General features: G+C 46.0%; 1 protein-coding gene across 4 annotated transcripts in view; it reads right to left on the reverse strand.

Annotated features, from left to right (window-relative positions):
• LOC137656672 (two pore calcium channel protein 1-like) overlaps window positions 1-20,209 on the reverse strand; it is a 157,264-nt gene that overhangs the window by 43,756 nt on the left and 93,299 nt on the right. For all 4 annotated transcript variants that reach the window (XM_068390852.1, XM_068390850.1, XM_068390853.1 and 1 more), the window contains 3 exons: window positions 16,958-17,022; window positions 16,295-16,446; window positions 15,805-16,024 (listed from right to left, as the gene is read on the reverse strand). In XM_068390852.1, the coding sequence (XP_068246953.1) occupies window positions 15,805-16,024; window positions 16,295-16,446; window positions 16,958-17,022 (437 nt within the window). The remainder of the gene's footprint in view (window positions 1-15,804; window positions 16,025-16,294; window positions 16,447-16,957; window positions 17,023-20,209) is intronic.

Genomic DNA, 20,209 nt, shown 5'->3' on the forward strand with positions numbered 1-20,209 from the left:
GAGACCCAATTCCTTGGTCAGATCTAGAGTCCACTTTAGATCCTTCAGACAGCGACGACTGGAAGAAGCTCTTAGAAGCCAGTCGTCCAAATAGAGGGAGGCTCTGATGTCCGCTAAATGAAGGAATTTGGCTATATTCCTCATCAGCCTCGTAAACACAAGAGGAGCTGTGCTTAGGCCAAAGCACAGGGCTTGAAACTGGTAGACAACCTTTTCGTAAACGAATCTCAGAAAAGGTTGGGAGTCTGGGTGGATGGGGACGTGAAAGTATGCGTCCCTCAGGTCTAAAGAGACCATTCAGTCTTCCTTTCTGACCGCTGCTAGAACGGACTTTGTGGTCTCCATGGCGAACGTCTGCTTTGTGACAAAGACATTCAGCGCACTGACGTCTAGCACCGGCCTCCACCCTCCTGTCTTCTTTACCACTAAGAAGAGATGGTTGTAGAAGCCCGGGGATTGATGGTCCAGGACTTTGACTACCGCTCCCTTTTCTAGCAAGAGAGACACCTCCTGCTTCAATGCTCGTCTCTTGTCTTCCTCTCTGTACCTGGGAGAGAGATCGATGGGAGACGTTGCTAGAGGGGGTTTTCGTACAAACGGGATCTTGTACCCCTCTCTGAGCAACTTCACAGATTGTGCATCTGCGCCTCTCTTCTCCCAGGTCTGCCAGAAGTTCTTGAGTCTGGCTCCCACTGCTGTCTGAAGAAGGTGGCAGTCAGACTCTGCCTTTAAAGGACTTGGTTCCTTTCTTCTTCCCACGTCTCCCTTCGGCACGAGCACCTCCTCTGCTGGAGGCTCTGCCACGAAAGGGCGGAATAAATCTGGACGCTGGAGTGTCCATCCTGGGTCTTGACAAGGTAGGCAAAGGGGTGGCTTTGCGGGCAGAGGACGCAACCAGGTCATGGGTGTCCTTCTGAATCAAAGACGCAGCAATCTCCTTAATCAAGTTCTCTGGAAAAAGGCACTTTGAGAGAGGAGCAAACAGAAGTTCTGATCTTTGACACGGTGTCACTCCAGCTGACAGGAAAGAGCAAAGGTTCTCACGTTTCTTGAGGACCCCGGATACGAACGAAGCAGCAAGCTCACTAGATCCGTCACGTATGGCCTTGTCCATGCAGGACATTATGAGCAAGGAAGATTCCTTGTCAGAAGGGGAGATCTTACTGCTCAAAGCTCCCAGACACCAGTCCAAAAAGTTGAAGACCTCGAATGCTCTAAATACTCCTTTCAACAGATGGTCTAGGTCCGAAGGTGACCAGCATATCTTAGAGCGACTCATGGCTAGCCTGCGGGGAGAGTCTACAAGACTTGAGAAGTCGCCCTGGGCAGAGGCACGAACTCCCAAGCCGAGAACTTCTCCCGTGGCATACCAGACGCTCGATCTGGAAGAGAGTTTAGCAGGGGGAAACGTAAAGGCTGTCTTCCCTAGACTCTTTTTGGACTGCATCCAATCTCCTAAAACTCGTAAAGCTCTCTTGGACGAGCGTGCGAGGACGAGTTTCGTAAAGGCAGGCGAGGATGACTGCGTACCTAAAGCAAACTCTGACGGAGGAGAGCGTGGAGCCACAGACACAAACTGGTCCGGATACATCTCTTTGAACAGAGCAAGAACTTTTCTAAAGTCCAAAGAGGGTTGCGTGGTCTTGGGTTCGTCAAGGTCCGAATGTGGTTCATCAACGTGTGCCGCATCGTCATCATCAGAGAGTCCATCATCCGAGAATTGAGGAGGAAGCGGCAAAGGAGTAGGAATCGGCTGGTCAGCTGAGTCCGGTCGCACGGGTGCACACGTGACTGAACCGGACGCAACGTCATGGAACTGTTGCCCAGTCTGTGAGCTGGCAACAACCATAGCAGCACGGGGACGCACAGCGTCTACTCCAGACTGTCTAGTCTGATGTGGGCGAGCAGAGGCAACCACACTGGGTTGCGGAGGTTGACGCACCGCGTCAAAACAAAACAACTTTGACGGTTGTTGTACCTCGCGAACGTCAACGGAAGGTTCCGTGCGTCGCTGAACGTCAACATGCGGCTGGCAGGGTACACTGGAACGCATGGGTGGCGGGACTCTCTCAGCTGGAGTGCAGAAGAAGGTCGCCTCAGCGTCCACAGGACGCACAACCGTGGTTGGTTGTAGGCAAGAGGTTGGTGCAGCATCAACCTTCTCCGCACGAAAGTCCTGCATCAGAGACGTTAACTGATACTGCATGGTCTGCAGCAAAGACCACTTAGGGTCTACAGGAGCAGGTGCGGCGACAGACGGTGTGACTGCCTGAGGCGGTACCGCTTTGCCTCTCTTAGGAGGTGAGCAGTCATCGGAAGACTGCAGCGAGTCCGAACTGACCCAGTGGCTACAACTGGGCCGTTGGACTTGCGCGGAAGGGACCGACTTGCGCTTAAGAGGTCGCGAGACCTTGGTCCATGGTTTCTTACGAGAAACCTCTTCCGCAGACGAGGAATAAATGGGCTCTCTCGTCTCTGTGTGGGTGGGGCGATCTTGGGTAGATACGCCCGAAACCAAGGAGGGAACGTCTGTTCGCTGATTAAAGCCTCTCGAACCCATTGGTCGTACGACATTGCTTCTCCCCTGGACTTGGGAGCTTGCAAGAGGTCCCAGACTAGGAGGACGACAGGCACAAACAGACGAACCCTCAAGCGCAACACTATCCACAACACTATCACTCACTTTATCACTACCCACTGCACTCTTACACTTCAGCTCCTTGACGTCCGCCATGAGCTGGTTACGGTCACTAGCCAAGGACTCGACTCTCTCACCCAGAGCTTGGATGGCACGCATCATATCTGCCATCGAAGGTTCTTGAGTGCCAGAAGGGGGATTAGGAGCAACCACTACAGGGGAAGGAATAGGTTGTGGGGCATGAGGAGAGGAAAATTCAACGGAGCGAGATGAACTTCTCCTGACTCTATCTCTCTCTAGCCTACGTGTATATTTCTGGAATTCGATAAAATCGAATTCCGAAAGCCCAACGCATTCCTCACATCGATCTTCCAATTGACAGGTTTTATCTCGACAATTGGAACAAACGGTGTGAGGATCGATAGAGGCCTTCGGAAGACGCCTTGAACAGTCCCTAGCATTACACTTCCTGAATTTAGGGACTTGAGAAAGGTCAGCCATTTTGAATTGGTCAAAGGGGAATTCAAAAACTATCCAAAGTCATCGACAAATAATCCGATATCAAAAAAAGAATGCAAGGATTTATTGAAGAGAAAGCCTGCAAAGCGAAAGCTCAAAACTAGAAACGTGTACTTCACCAAATAGTTGTGAAAACCAATCCAGTTAGCAACAGCGAATTAGTAGGTCTTGCCGGTGGCACGACAGAGAGAAAATTGAGTTCTTTGTTTACAATGAGTACTGAGTACCTACACGACAGATGGCGCTGTTGAAGTACACCCCCTACCTGCATAGCGATCGCTGGCGGATTTATAACGTAGAGTTTTCTGTCGAGCAGCAGAGCTGCAGCTTATATAATCACCGGCTAAGTTAAATATTGAAAAAACAATACTTATGGGATCATAAGGATACAAGATTTTGAGGTAAAGGAACCTTTTGTTTGCTAGCATGATTCACCTTGAAGTGTTAATTAATCTTACCTTTGGGTCACATATATGTGTACGTTTAACTGAACTTAGAACCAGGCATCTGTAATCCCCAATCAAAAAAGAAAGATAAAACTTGGTGGTGGGCATGAAGAAATACGGTTTATTCTTGTGAATAGTTAGTGGAGTATGAGAAAAGTCTATCCTATATACTGATAAAGAATAATAAGGCAGATGTAACAGAGGTGGGAAGATGAAACGAACATAATAAAAATACAAAAGACAGCGTACTGTATATATTTTGGTGCATATTGCCAAAGACCTAAGATGGAAACCTACAGTTTATGAAAATATCACCTGTTGTATTGACTACAACAATACAGTTAAAAGGTGACCTGAACATACACAGTGTTTTAATGAAATTGAAAATATGGAATTAGAGAGAGAAATCATGAGAAAGATACATGAGTTTTTAAGGCATCCTGAGAACAACAGATAATAAATGAGTAAATATACTGTAGTCAGAAATCACTTCATTATGTTCATAAATACTGACATAGAAAAAAAGGATTGCAGAGATATATTAGACGATGTACCCGTAATACTACGTAAATTTACATATGCTGTGTTAATAGAGAGGAAAAACCGATGTGTATACTGCACAGTCCAAAGAATAAAAACGGGAGAAATTCAAAACTGAAGTCAAGACAGGACTTTGGAGACATGAGAGGTGTAATCCAAAGGATAGAGACATGGTAGTGTTACAATGAAGTTGTACATGGGCCAGTGAAAGAAAAAGATCCTTCAAGCCATCACAGGAGAAGAGTGTATTGTTGGATGAAAAATTATGTATTGAATGAAACAGATGGTACCCCAGGTAATGCTTAGTATGCAAAGCTTAAAATGAGGGAAGGACTTTCTTTGCCTAGTAAGCATAAAAAGAGTTAATCGTAAATAGTATCATCATCATCATCGTCATCATGCAATTTAATGCGACCACCAGGTAAAATTTCAAGACAGCAGGTTTAGCAAGTTTGGCCTAAATGATACATTCTTAAATAAAAGATAAAAATTACAATAAGACAAACATTAGAAGAGAAAGATCTTATTTATCACTATGGTAACTTACAGTGATGATAGTGTAGATAATGTGAGGACAAAATTAATAGACTTCTGGGATGTAAGAGTAAACCTACACCAAACATGTTATTCTTATAATAAAATAAATTTTTGAATATACTTACCCGGTGATTATATAAGCTGCAACTCTGTTGCTCGACAGAAAACTCTACGTTAAAAATCCGCCAGCGATCGCAATGCAGGTAGGGGGTGTACTTCAACAGCGCCATCTGTCGTGCAGGTACTCAGTACTCAATGTAAACACAGAACTCAATTTTCTCCTCGGTCCACTGGGTCTCTATTGGGGAGGAAGGGAGGGTCCTTTAATATATAATCACCGGGTAAGTATATTAAAAAATTTATTTTATTATAAAAATAACATTTTTCAATATTAAACTTAGCTGGTGATTATATAAGCTGATTCACACCCAGGGGGGTGGGTAGAGACCAGCAATAATTGTTTACATTATTATGAGCTAAGGATTTTTTATTTCATTTTAGCAGTTATTCAAAATAACAAACATAAAATAAATAAGTACCTGGTAAGGAAGTCGACTTGAACAATTACTCTGCCTTTTTAAGTACGTCTTCCTTACGGAGCCTCGCGATCCTTTTAGGATGCTGAGCGACCCCTAGGATCTGAAGTATCAAGGGTTGCAACCCATACGACAGGACCTCATCAAAACCTCTAATCTAGGCGCTTCTCAAGAAATGACTTTGACCACCCGCCAAATCAAGTAGGATGCGAAAGGCTTCTTAGCCTTCCGGACAACCCAAAAACAAAAATAAAACATTTCAAGAGAAAGATTAAAAAGGTTATGGAATTAGGGAATTGTAGTGGTTGAGCCCTCACCCACTACTACACTCGTTGCTACGAATGGTCCCAGAGAGTAGCATTTCTCGTAAAGAGACTGGACATTCTTAAGATAAAAAGACGCGAACACTGACTTGCTTTTTCAATAGGTTGCGTCGATTATACTTTGCAGAGATCTATTTTGTTTAAAGGCCACGGAAGTTGCGACAGCTCTAACTTCGTGTGTCCTTACCTTCAGCAAAGCTTGGTCTTCCTCATTCAGATGGGAATGAGCTTCTCGTATTAACAGTCTGATAAAATAGGATAAAGCATTCTTTGACTAGGCAAAGATGGTTTCTTAACTGAACACCATAAAGCTTCAGACGGGCCTTGTAAAGGTTTAGTTCGTTTTAAATAGAACTTAAGAGCTCTTACAGGGCATAAGACTCTTTCTAGTTCATTTCCAACCATACGATAAGTTTGGAATATCGAACGATATTGGCCAAGGCCGAGAAGGCAGCTCGTTTTTGGCTAGAAAACCAAGTTGTAGAACATGTAGCCGTTTCGGATGAGAATCCGATGTTCTTGCTGAAGGCATGAATCTCACTGACTCTTTTAGCTGTCTTGCCGGTAGCCCGACAGAGAGAAAATTGAGTTCTGTGTTTACATTGAGTACTGAGTACCTGCACGACAGATGGCGCTGTTGAAGTACACCCCCTACCTGCATTGCGATCGCTGGCGGATTTTTAACGTAGAGTTTTCTGTCGAGCAACAGAGTTGCAGCTTATATAATCACCGGCTAAGTTTAATATTGAAAAAATAATATTTATGACACATGCGTAAGACATGATTTTTTACGCAAGGGAGACCTGGACAATATGAACACAATGAAGGAGTCTGAAAAGGTGACATCACAAAAAGAGGAGATTACATCCAGAGTATATTTTGAGAGCTTGTATGAAGAATAAGGATGTAGCAGAGATATGTGATTTTCAATGGTTGGGAATAGATCGAAACTTCAAAAACCAAGATGGTTTGGGGATATGATGAGAAAGGGAAAGGAACAAAAAGTTACAAAAGCAGTAGTTGTGAAATAATGAGATGAAGACCTTTGAAAAGGTACAAAAAATTAGGGAAAAGGATTAGGATTTGGACCAATGGGGACTTAGGCTAAACCTTATAATTACTTTAGGGTTATTTGATTGGGCTGCTGAGTCCAATTACTACATTCCTACATAGATTGTTCAAAATATTTGTTCATAAATGGGAAATGAATAGGGTGTAGAAGTAGAGTTAAGAAGCTAGACAGCCCAACAGGAGGAGACCAGAAGGATTGGAGGTAAAGTATGAGACTGAGAGGAATGCAGCTGGAGCCAAAGAAATAGTGCAAAGAACTTTTAGTGCAATCTACAGTGAGCCATATAAAGCTAATTTTAAGCAATATAACTAACCCATATGAAGCCCAGGTTGAAAATTTCATGCCACCAAAAATTATACAGAACTAATCCAAAATTTTCAACCCAGAAGATTATGCAGAGCTAATCCAATCTTAATCACAAAAGATAAAACTCATATAAAATATGAATGATGAAAAAAGGACTGTATCATCACATACATATCAGTACTCAACACATTACAATAAAGTACATTGACTTATCAGAAAATCTATTAGATTTGTATTTGTATTATATAACTGTACATAACCAAGAAAGTAAATAAAAATAAACTTTGATTAGTTAAAGTAAGGAATCCAAACCCCATTCTGTTACCATTTGGTCACTCATATTAGAATACCAATGAGAAAAATATAGAAATAACTAACAGATCTATATTAATATTAAAATTTCATTAAATGGATCTGTGATCTAGAAATAAGCATTAATCTTTCAAAAGCAACACAGAATATCAATTATATTATTTAAACATTAAGGATTTATTGCATGATCTTCACAGCTTCCAAACAGTAAGGGGATTGAGTACCACCTTCCACTGTACATCACAAGTGGCACTAAAGGTTTTAGCAGTGCAGAAGGTCCTCAACTTACAAACTTAAGGTTCCAAGAACCTGTTTGAAAGTCCAATTTTGTTAAATTTTGGCCTAGGTTAAGCCCAATCTGAATCTCATGCCTATGATTTCCAGCTACAAAAGTCAGGATGTAGTTGGGTTTCATATGAAACAAATATGACAAATTCGTAGATAATCTGTATTTTTCCTAACTATACAAACCTTAGCTATTTACATAGAGCCATTAGAATTTTAACGAGGGTTTACTACCCCACCGCTAGTTAGTGGGGGGTAGGGAAGGGTAGCTTGCTACCCCCCCCCCTCACACACACTAGTGAATGCTTCACTTTGCTTAGAGGTAGTACTTATCCCGGGGGACAGGGCTGGCGGGCAAATATGTGTAAATAGCTAAGGTTTGTATAGTTAGGAAAAATACAAATTATCTACGAATTTGTCATTTGTTCCGTAACTGAAATACAAACCACACTATTTACATAGGGTGACTCAACCCTTATGAAGGGCGGTAAGTCCCTGCCATACTGGCCTTGGCTTTGCCCGGGGACTCCATATTCGAGTGTGTAAGTACTCAGGAAATAAGGAGTCCCTGCGCCTCGCTAGCATGCTGTGAAACTGCTGCGGCCTACATGAGCTGTGTGTGAAGGTGAAGAAGTGACTCGTCCTAGGAAGTTGACCTGGAGTTCTTCAGATGGAATTCTAGGCTAGGACTCTCCCAATACCACCTCGTCAGGGTATGGGGACATGACAGTATTACACTTAATACTAGGAACACAAGGAAGCATGGTTTACCTGCAGTGGTTCGAGGTCAGCTGTGCAGAGAACCCAGGATGCTGCTTTCTCCAAGGGAGGAGAGGATGAAGAAAAGAATAAGGGCCAGACAGATCTTTTCATTCACGCAGAACCGGGTAACAATGCCCTCAACCTTCTGCTACTTGTCCATTAAGGAGCCTGAGGTTAGACCAGCTGTTGTGCAGCCACCACAGGGGCCGATAGAGAACGTATCGAGCCTCCTGTGTATCACATCTTGCAGGTAGTGGGCTGTGAAGGTGATCTGATGCTTCCACACCCCAGCTTGCAGAAACCTCCGTCACTGAATAATTTTTCTTGAAGGCCAGGGACGTAGCTATCCCCTGACATCATATGCTCTAGGGCGACGTGACGGAGAAGGGTCAGGATTCAAGGCCAGGTGTATTACCTTGCAAATCCAGGCCGAGATGGTATTCCTGGTGACCCTCCTCTTCGTTTTCCCAGTGCTCACGAACAAGGTTTGCACCTGGGGACGAACTGCAGCTGTTCTTTTAAGATACAACCTCAGACTCCTTACTGGGCACAGTAGGAGATGGTCTGGGTCATCTGTTACAGAACGAAGACTCGAAACCTGGAAAGAGTCGAACTGGATTCTGAGTCTTGGCAACAAACTCAGGAACAAACCTGAACGTTACCTCCCCCCATCCCCTTGAATGGGCGATGTCGTAAGAGAGACCATGCAATTCGCTGACTCGCTTGGCCGAAGCTAACGGTAGCAGGAACACCGTCTTCCAGGTAAGGTGGCGATCTGAAGCCTGGCGTAATGGTTCGTAGGGAAGTATCTTTAGAGACCTGAGAACTCGAACCACGTTCCATGGAGGAGGTCTCACTTCCGACTGAGGGCAGGTAAGTTCATAACTTCGTATGAGAAGAGAAAGTTCCAGCGAGGAAGAAATGTCCACTCCTTTAAGCCTGAAGGCAAGACTTAAGGCTGAGCGATAGCCTTTCACTGCTGAGACTGAAAAGCGCATTTCCTCCCGCAAATACACGAGGAACTCCGCTATTGCTGGAATAGTGGCATCGAGTGGAGAGATACCCCTTCCACGACACCAACCACAGAAGACTCGCCACTTCGCCTGGTAGACCCCTGCGGATGACTTGCGCAGGTGTCCAGACATCCTATTCGCAACTTGTTGCGAAAATCCTCTCTCAGTGAGGAGATGCTGGATAGTCTCCAGGCGTGAAGTCGAAGCGAAGCTACGGCTTTGTGGAAGATGTTGGCGTGTGGTTGTTTGAGTAGCTCGTGACGTGGAGGGAGTTCTCTCGGAATTTCCGTAAGGAGTTACAGAAGGTCCGGGAACCATTCTGCGTGATGCCATAGCGGAGCTATCAGGGTAATTGATAGATTGACCGATATTCTGGTCTTGTTGAGCACCTTCCTCATCAGACAGAACGGGGGAAAGGCGTACACATCGATGTTGTCCCACCGTTGTTGGAAGGCATCTTGCCAGAGACTTGGGGTCCGGGACTGGGGAGCAGTACAGCGGGAGCTTGAAGTTCAACGCTGTAGAGAACAGATCCACAGTCGGGGAACCCCACATAGTCAGGACTTTGTTGGCTACTTGACGATCCAAAGACCACTCGGTACTCACTATCTGCGTCGCTCTGCTCAGACTGTCGGCGAGCACATTCCTTTTGCCTGGAATGAAGCGAGCCGCTAGTGTGATCAAGTGGACTTCGGACCATCTCAGTATCTCTACTGCAAGATGGGATAGCTGTCCTGAAAAGGTACCTTCCTGCTTGTTGATATAAGCCACCACCATGGTGTTGTCGCTCATCACCACCACGGAGTGACCCGCCAGGGTCCTTTGGAACTTTTGAAGTGCCAGGAACACGGCCTTCATTTCTAGTAGGTTTATGTGAAGGTACTTTTCTGATTCTGACCACAGGCCTAAGGTCCTGTGGTTCAGAACGTGGGCACCCCACCCTTTCTTTGATGCATCCGAAAACAACATCAAATCCGGGGGAAAGACGAGAAGATCCACTCCCTTTCGTAGGTTCTCGTCTGCCACCCACCACTGGAGGTCTGTCAGTTCCGCATGACCCAAGAGGGATCAAAGTGTCCGGGGAATCATGTCCTTGATTTCACCGGGACTTGAGTCGCCACTGGAGAGATCTCATTCTGAGGCGACCGTTGGGAACCAGACGGGCCAGGGAGGAGATATGGCTGAGGAGACATAACCACGCTTGGGCGGGAAGTTCTTCTCGTTTGAGGAAAGGCCTTGCGACCTTCCTCAGCCTTGTGGAGATTGGTGTCTATGACCATGCCTAGGTATACCAGTTTCTGAGAGGGCTGCAGAGAGGACTTCTCAAGATTAACCATGATCCCTAGATCCTGGCAAAGTTTGAGAAGCTTGTCTCGGTGGCAAAGAAGGGTTGCCTCCGAGTCTGCTAGGATTAGCCAGTCGAACAGATAACGAAAGAGACGGATGCCGATCCTGTGAGCCCACGATGATATCAGGGTGAACACTCTGGTGAATACCTGAGGGGCTGTGGAGAGACCGAAGCACAGCACCTTGAACTGGTAGATCTTGTCGTCTAGGCAAAATCTTAAGTACTTCCTTGAAGACGGATGGACTGGGATTTGGAAGTACGTGTCCTTCAGGTCCAGTGTACACATGAAGTCTTGTGGTCTCACTGCAAGTCTGACCGTGTCTGCCGTCTCCATGCTGAAGTGAGTCTGTTTGACAAACCCATTCAGGGTTGAGAGGTCGATGACTGGTCTCCAGCCTCCAGACGCCTTCTTAACAAGAAAGTCGACTGTAGAAGCCTGGGGACCCGTCCACTACCTCTTGGAGAGCGTCCTTCTTCAACATGGTCTGGACTTCTGCCCGGAGGGCCTGCCCCCTTACTGATCCCATAGTAAGGGAGCTCAATGACACTGGATTTGCTGTCAGGGGAGGTAGAGATGCTATGAACGGGATGCGATAACCCTGACCGATCACGGCAATCGTCCAGGAATTGGCCCCGAGTTGCTGCCACCTTGTCGCGCAACTTTGTAGGCATCCCCCCACTGGTGGACATGCAGGGGGACTGCCAATCCTAGCGTTTATGGCCTCGGCCGTTTCTTCTAGGATTTTTACCTCCCCTGGAGGACTTTTTGCCTTCTGCTCTTGGCAGGAAAGGGCTTAGACACCTTCAGCTTTGCTGCTGTCGTCTTCTTTGTGTCCTTAGCTGGACGGGGCTGTTGGGCTCCTGGAGGTTTGTAGGGCCTCGATGTCAGGGCCCTATGGATGAGGGAGTCCTGGTTGGACTTCCTCCACCTTTCAGCGGTTAGCTCCACGTCCTTAGGCTCAAACAAACTCTTACCGAGCACGGAAGAGTGTCTGAGCCTGCTAACATCGGAACTGGGGACCTTCTGGTGGAATCTCTCAGCCCCTGCCTCCCGTCATTTGAGAATCGTGTTAGCCCACAAGCTCGAGACTTGGAGGACCAGAAACTCGATGGTCCGCGTGCCTGAGAGCAAGAATGTCTCCAGTGCCTTCCTGGTGCTTTCTTTGGACAGATCCTCAGACCGCACCAGGATGCCCAGAGACCCCAGCCAGATGTCAAGCCACGAAGTTGCCTGCATGGCACACTTCGCCACCTTCTCCTGGCTAAGGATCTCAGTAGCCGAATAGGACACGTGCCGGTTGGAGAGTCTCTCTAGAGGGACTCCCCCAGTGAGTTCTTCCACGGAGTGGTGAACTGGAAGACCCAAACAAGTCTCCTCTAGGATCTCAAAATACCTCCTCTGATGGACTCGAGGAGGAGGGAGGAGCTTGTTACCGGCGCTGGATCTACTGGAGGAGGCAAGCTCAGAGAGCTGGCCCTCGACCTTGTCTCTGGCACTCTTCATCCCTTGTGACCAGGGCAAAGCTGCACTAGCCCTAGAGGGTTTCTGGGTGCCGTAGACTCGGTCCAAGACCGTGTCCTTACCCTCACGAGGAGGAATCTCTGGGTCTGGAATCTCGTTGAGGTTCCTCATGAGGGTCAGAACTTGCCAGAACGCATGTTCTGACTCTTGGTGCTCTCCTCCTGAAGGACTAGCAGCAAAGTCTCCTGTCCCCAGTGGCTCTTCCTGGGGGGACTTGTGTACATTCTCCGAAGGTCTAGCTGGCTCCTGTTTAATCCTTGCCGAAGACTTAGTGATAGTCTTAGAGTCCTTCGGTTCCCTCTAATAACGATGGATGCAAGCTCTTTACCACCCCTGTTTGAGAAGACTTCTCAGGAAGAGGCGGAGTTTCCTCCATTGGTGCGATAAGGGAACGGTCCGGCTCGTCCGACTCTCCTGAGGATGGGTAATCCTCATCTGCAGGGGAGGGAGAGAAAGTATGGGGGGGAGATGGAGCCTTACGCAAGGATTTGCGAGGAGACAGTATAGCCCTCGGAGAAGTCTCCACAGAGGGGACTCCTCTCTTCCTCTTCAGGGGGGAGGAAGCTGCCACTGATTTGTGACCTAAGTCAGAGAGCACAGGCTTCATAGCCTGCATACGAGCTCTGACTATGGTCCCGAACCAGGGCTGCTGGCTGACAGTCGCGCTGTCAGACACTCCCTCTGAAGGGAAGGGGATCGTTCGATCCATTGGAGGAGTCGACAAACGAGGGTTTGCCAGAAGAGAAACTGAAATAAGAGGGTCCTTAGACCTGTCTGGAAACCTGCCATCCTCCGGTGAGTGCACTGTTCTGCGCTTGCGGGGAGGGGAACGAGACGATGACCTGTCAGCCTAAAGACGATCGCGCTGGAGGTCGCGCGATGAGCACTGTCCTGGGTCGCGCACGAAAGGATCGTGCGCAGTAGGAATTTCGCGCTCGCGCGGGCGGGCAAGGTTAGTGGCGCAGGCACGTGGGCACGTAGGCGCGGGGGCGCGCAGGAGATGGCGCGTGGGCGCGGGCGCGCGTAGGAGATGGCGAGGGCGGGGTTGAAGGCTGGATGCGAGGGCGCGCAGTAACCTGATGCGGTACTGTCGGGCGCGAGTGCGCAGTAACGCGTGGGGGCGTATCTGGGAATACTGGGCGAGGTTGCGATTGCGCAGCCTCGTGATAGCGCGAGGGTGGGTCTGCGCGTTGGAGCGCAGGTGAGCGCTGCGCAGTCTGTGCAGGTATGTTAACCTGAGGAGACCGTGGGCGCGCTGGGGGCGCAGGGGATCGTGGGCGCGCAGGTGTGCGCTGCTGCGATGGGCGCGCAATCGGATTAGGGCGCACAGGTGTGCGCTGTTGAGTTGGGGGCGCCTCGCGCACAACTGGAACATCGCGCACAACTGGAACATGGCGCGCAACTGGAACATCGCGTGCAACTCGAGGTGCGCGTACAGGATTGCGCAGTCTGGATGGAGAGTCCAGGGGTACCTGTGAGTGCCCGTGCGCTAACTTAGGCACCTCCTGGACTGCGCGCTGAATTGTAGAAGCGCGCTGGCGCGTTGGTAAGCGCGTGTGCGCTGTATCAGGAACTGCGTGCGATGGGCGTGCTTCGTGCCTAACTCCAGAAGTGCGCTGAGAGTCTAGAGGCACCTGTGAGCGCCTGTGCGTTAACCTAGGTGCCTCTTGGACTGCGCACGACGTGACAGGAACCAGTGGGCGCTGGAGCGCAGGTGAGCGCTGGCGCGCTAGATCAGGAACTGCTGGTGGGCGCTGGTGCGCAGTAGGTTGTGGGCGCGCAGGGGAACTCTGGCGCGTAACAGGAACAGGTGCGCGCGTGCACGCGAAGGTGAGCGCTGTAGCGCTAAGTCTGGAACGGCAGTAGCAGCATGATGGCACGCAGGTTTAACTTGGCACTTAAGGGTTTGAGGCGCAGTTTTGCGCTCAAGTCCCTTATGCCCCGAAGGGACCGGTGCCTTTGAAATGACAGGTTTAGACGGCGCATACTGTGCTCCAGCATCTTTAAAGGGTGACGGCAGGTCAGCAGGTCTAGAGGGCGACTGGTCACAGGGTCCCGAAGGACGACCTTCCTCCGAAGGGGATCGCGAACGATCTCCGGAGAGGTCTAAGGTGGTAGCTGGCAGGAACGGTGAACGGCGAGTCGTCTCTTCCGCAGAGGACCGCGGGGATGACGAGCCGAAGAGGCACCTCCTAACTCCCTTGTGAGGAGAAGGAAGACCTCTACGGCAAAGGGGAGGACGAGCCTTCTGCCTTATACGCCCACGAGGGGCCGTGGGATCAGCAAGCTGACCATCGTAAGGACTCCGCAGAGGAGTCTCTGTAAGTGAACTCCCCCGAGGGGGAGAATCACTGGCAGGAGAGACCGTAGGACTTAGTTCCTCCTTCGAAGGATGTTCGGAGGGGGAACCTAAGCCCCCAGCTACCTCAGCAACAACAGGCACAGGAGTTTGACTAGACACACCCGATGCCTACGTTACAACAACGTCAACGACAGACAGAGGATCTATCCCTGCTGTAGTCGGCGATTGTTTAACAGCTGCACCTGGTTTGATCATATCAAACAGGGCTTCCCTGGAGGGCGAACCCTGAAGCCGCAAGGAAGCCCAAAGCTGTAATAAATCATTGTTATTAACAGACAAATCAATATTTATATCCTCCTCCGAGGAAGGAGGGGCAGCTGCCTCGCTATGGGAGGCAGCTACCTCTCCCGCACCCCGGGATCGGTCAACAGCAATATGGTCTACGGTGCCACTCGCCGGCCTCTCGGAAGAGACCGATCGAGGGGGAGCTTCGGAGGGGGAAAGGGCTACGGAAGAAGAAGTCTTGGAATTTTCTCTCTTCAAAGAAGCCTCTGAAGGAGAAATATCCCTTTTAGACTTTTTCTTCCGGCGCCAGGCAAACCTCTCCCACTGGGAGGTAGACCACTCCCTACATTCAATACATACATTACCGCTATCACACCATTGGCCCCTACAATGAGGACACAAGGTGTGGGGATCAGTGTCGACCGCCGACATAAAAGTCCCACAAGGGCGGCCAGGTAATCCAGTACACGTACGTACTGTATATTCAAAAATTAGAGGCCAACTTCAAACACACTCTGTAGGAAAAGAGAAAGCAAAACAGATTAATGGCAGCCAAGAGAGGGTGAGCGCAGACAGGTCTGATCGCCACCTGAGCCAAATGCAAAGTGAAGCATTCACTAGTGTGTGTGAGGGGGGGGGGGTTAGTAAGCTACCCCTCCCTACCCCCCGCTAACTAGCGGTGGGGTAGCAAACCCTCGTTAAAATTCTAATGGCTCGTCATTCAGCTACGCCGAAGTAATTACCCCTATGTAAATAGCGTGGTTTGTATTTCAGTTACGGAACAAATCTGGTTATTACAGAAGAAATATTGTTTACTGTATTAAATGACATAATATTGTTTTATTACAATATCTTTTTATCCTATCTTTTTTATTTTCAGTTGGATTTGTGTTTGTATCTCTGAATGTTTGTAAGTTGGGGACCTTCTGTATCTATTATGCCATAAATCCTTTCTACTTGAAAATCTATAAATATGATCCAGTAGTGTTGATCAGCTATTTTATAATCATGCAAAAACAGGACTTGTATTAAGATTGAAATGCTGTATTAAAGGATATCATGCCACTGATTAACAACAGTGAGTTCAAACATTACGATGAATGCCCGAATAATATTGTTGAAGTTGTTGTTGCAATATTGCACATGCCAGAATTCTGTGTTATTCAACTTCTTGTTACTGCAGAACAGGTCGTCACCTTCCTTGGCATCGTAACCTGAAAATTTGACGAGGCCTTGGAAGGCTTCCACTCCAATGATGGCAAAAATGTAGTAGAAAACCTGCAATAGAGTTCATTAGGTATAAATAACATAAAGCTGTTGTTGTTACCATTATAACTACTGAAGTGCTTTCAACGAGATAAAACACATTCAGTACACAGTAATTAATATATTACCATATCTTGATATTATAAAACAACTAGTTACTAATGTGTCATAATAATTGTAACCATAATTATGAAAAATTAAGTAACTTCCTGTTCCTGTGTTGCTAAGCAACCCCTTTGATTTAACAAAACCTTTTGGTCCTTAAAAATATGTTCTACGTACCATCACAACTCCTCCGTAAGTCAGCAAGGATGGGATTATCTTGTTAATTGAATGGACAATAATCTTGAAGCGTTCCACACTTCCGATGATCTTCACTAAACGGAGAACGCGCAAAACGAGCAGCACATCCAAGGAAAGACGACTCTGATTTTCTGAAATAAATAAATATTGAGTTACCGAGCATAGATTTCTCATAAGTTATTCAATTCATCTTTTTCTTTTCATTTTAGAATATACTGGTACGTCTTCCAAAAGGCAGGATCTCAGTCTACTTCAGTTCTGACAAAATTATTTCTATTACTACTTATGGATATAAAGATATTATTCATCCCTGATGCAAATAAAAAAAAAGCACAGTAGAGTATCAGAAATCAATAACACTAACATTTCTATATCAAATAAAGTATATTTACATAAAAAAAGGCTTATCTTTATCTGTATTTGATCTCAACTCAATCATCTATCATTTATATTTCAATTTTCTTAAATAAAAGAACACTCAATTATAATCTTATGTAACCTTTTGAGATTAACCTGTTGCAATTTTTACATCAAAATGATAAATAACTGTTCATCTGAATATTCCAATGAATTAAAAAATTTAAAAATGCCAAACAAGCCTATAGAATAATTTAGATCTAGAAGCTTGTTTTTATGACGTACCCAATCCAATCCCGGCCTCCACCGAAGCCATTATAAACGCTGCTCCAATGACCACGAAATCGAACCTGAAATAATTTATAACTGGTAAGTAACACAGGAGTAAAAACAGCATAAGAAACCTAAAAAATGGAGAAAGCAGTTTGTCATGTTTCATGATTGCTAACAAATATTGGATATGAAATACTTATCCAAGTACATCAAATAAGCCTTTGCGAATGACACTCATTAAAAGTCTTCAAAATCTAAAAGTGGTATGCATAACAATCATACAGATATTATTTCTATATAAAGCTGGTTGTACAAAATAAAATTGAAATAAAAAATAAAAATTGAAAATGATAAAAAATAAAAAGTACCAACTATATCAAAATAATTAGTACAATATACACCAAATACTGATTAAAATATATACATTTCTAGATAAGTTGTAACTGATAAGAGCAAGTAAGTATGCCATAGTTGACACAACCCCAATAAATAATAGAAATGTTAAAGCAAATCAGATATAATGTCATGGTTTAACATCAAGGGTTCCCCTGAAGTGGTAATAGGAAGATTTTTTCCTTTCTCTATTTTCGACTGCACTTTTGCCTTGTGTCTTATGCCACTTCCTCATCATGTGACCATATTATTTCTACCTTCAAGATTCTTACAGTAGTATTTTCCAGACAATTGGAATATATCTCAGCTACTTTCTTACTTTTGAAAAGATCTGTTCATCACACTCCTGCTAAAAATTAGAGCCTTTTATCATCACATCTTTGGAGAATCCTCTCCCTGCCCTTTTGTAAAAGTCTAAGTCTTGGATATATTGATTAGTTTGGGTCTTACACAGGCATTGTAAATGATTACTCCTTTTTCTAATGGCATGTCAATTAGCATAAGTCAGCTAACCTCTTTTTTCTTTATCCAAACTGTTGTTACTATTTAAATTATCATAAAAAATTTGCAAAAATATGTAGGTAATATACTTGAGTCATGCATTACTTGTTATAATTCTTTCTGATTTCTGATTTTTTTTCAAGTTAGGTTGAATGCAAATACACTAAATGTCATAAATCAACATAAAAAAATTAATAAAAGTGTGTTCAAGTACAAAAATGGGATTTTGACGAAGGAAAAATCTATTTCTGGGGAGAGACCTGTGGCGCTCGGTGAAAAGAGTCCTTCTTATATATCTTTTCTGATAAAACCTTCCAATTATACCAGAGAAAGATAAAAGCATGGAATGCTGAGGTTACAACCCTCGCGCGAGCACCTTTTGGGTGTCGTGTATAAAGCAAAGGCGCGTGAAATCCACTATTCACAGGTTGTCTTCCATTTAGTTAATTCCTTCGTCAAAAGGATGGGCCGACACAAAGGCCCTAGCCAACCCCCAGCGCCACACCACCCACGCCACGACGCGAGCGCCATCTGAACAACATCCTTCTGTATTGGCCATGATGGCTTGGAAAGGAAAGGGTGGGATCGTGTAAAATAAAGGGGAAGAGTTTCACCGGGCGCCACAGGTCTCTCCCCAGAAATAGATATTTCCTTCGTCAAAATCCCTTTACTGGGTCGACCTGTGGCGGCCAGTGAAAATGTACCAGAGAATGCCTTCCAAGCCCAACAATAACTACTAATTTAATAAGGGGAGAGAAACAACACCATGTAAAGAAAATCATATATAATTAAGGTAAGTAGGCATAAAACATAAACTAGCCACAGGGCATAGTGGGAGTAAGGTTAAACAAACATGATAACAGGGAAGCCTCCAAGTATCAGAGGAAAACATGCAACAAAACTGACATGGCTAAGAATATCCCAACCTTATAACAACGGTAAACAATAATAGTTACAATCATATTAACCTAATATGTAATAAACTTAGGGCTAACGAACCACCAAGGAAGCTGCGTCGTGGTGCGAGTGGCGGGTAGGAGGGAGAAGAGAAGAGATGGATGAAAGGAAGAACAAAAGATCACTGGGGAGAGATAAGGCTCCCCGCTGCAACCGTTGGGTATTTAAGAGCCTGTAAGTTCTTTAGATAGTGGCGTTTGAAGACCATAGGAGATTTCCAACCCGTGTACTTTTTAAGGTCATCAAAGTCCATATTCTGGAAATAGTTGATGGAGGTAGCTACCGACCGGATATCATGAGCATGGGGAAATGATCCCGGATTGGCTTGTTTAATGAAGTATAGGATCTGTTGCCTAATGCCACGTATGGAAATGGTACCTCCTTGTTCTCTGATAAACAAGGGGCCAGACGATCGGGTAGCAGTCCTGGCTAAAAAGGCCCTGAGAGTGGTGACCGGACATAGAGAAGTATCTTGGAGAAGAGGAATAATCTTCCAAGGGGACCACCTATTTTGGGGGTCCTCGTTCTTAGCTAGGAACGCCCTGTCTGGTGAAAGAAGTACCTCACCTGAAGGGAGGAAATCCATGTTCTCTGAGCTTCGTGAGAGAGCTGCTAGTTCTGAGATTCTGGAACCCGAGGCCAAAGCTGTTAGAAATAAAGTCTTCCTAAGAAGAGTGATATAGGAGCAGGATTCGTTGTCCGTGTCGGAGGCCAGTTTGAGGACATCATTTAGAGACCAAGAGACCTTTTGTGGATGAACCGAAGGTCGAAGCCTAGCACATGCTTTTGGAATAGATGAGAAATAAGACTCTGCCAGGTTAATGTTAAACCCAACCAGGAAGACTTTCCTCAGAGCTGACTTAATGGTGGTTATAGTGCTAGCTGCTAGGCCTTTGTCAAATATGGACCTAAAGAAGGAGATGGCTAAATTAGGAGTCATAACCGAATGGTCTGAAGTCCTTAAGAAATCCGCTAGTTTCTTAACCGCCGAATCATATTGGCGAATCGTAGAGTCCCTTTTGTCTGATTCTATAAAGAGGACATTATCTGGGTCAATGTTTGTGTCCCTACGCGCCGCAAACTTCATGAAATCCACAAAGTTAGGGTTTTGGCTATCCTTGAGGAATCTGACACAGTCCGAGTTTGGACCACCTGGGTCAGTTTGGGGAATGGGATCCGGAAGGGACGGAGTTTCAACTCGAGGAGGAGAGGAAACCAACTGCTCTTTGGCCAGTGAGGTGCCACTAAAGCTACTGCCCCGTTGAAGGAGCGGAGTTTGTGCAAGACTTTCAGTAGAAGATTCACTGGGGGGAATAAGTAGATCTTCTGCCAATGGTTCCAATCCAGGGTTAATGCGTCCATGGCATAAGCCTGAGGGTCCAAGTTCGGTGTCACATAACATGGGAGTTTGTG

The sequence above is a fragment of the Palaemon carinicauda genome, chromosome 17, assembly GCF_036898095.1.
Source record: "Palaemon carinicauda isolate YSFRI2023 chromosome 17, ASM3689809v2, whole genome shotgun sequence".
Classification (NCBI taxonomy): domain Eukaryota; kingdom Metazoa; phylum Arthropoda; class Malacostraca; order Decapoda; family Palaemonidae; genus Palaemon; species Palaemon carinicauda.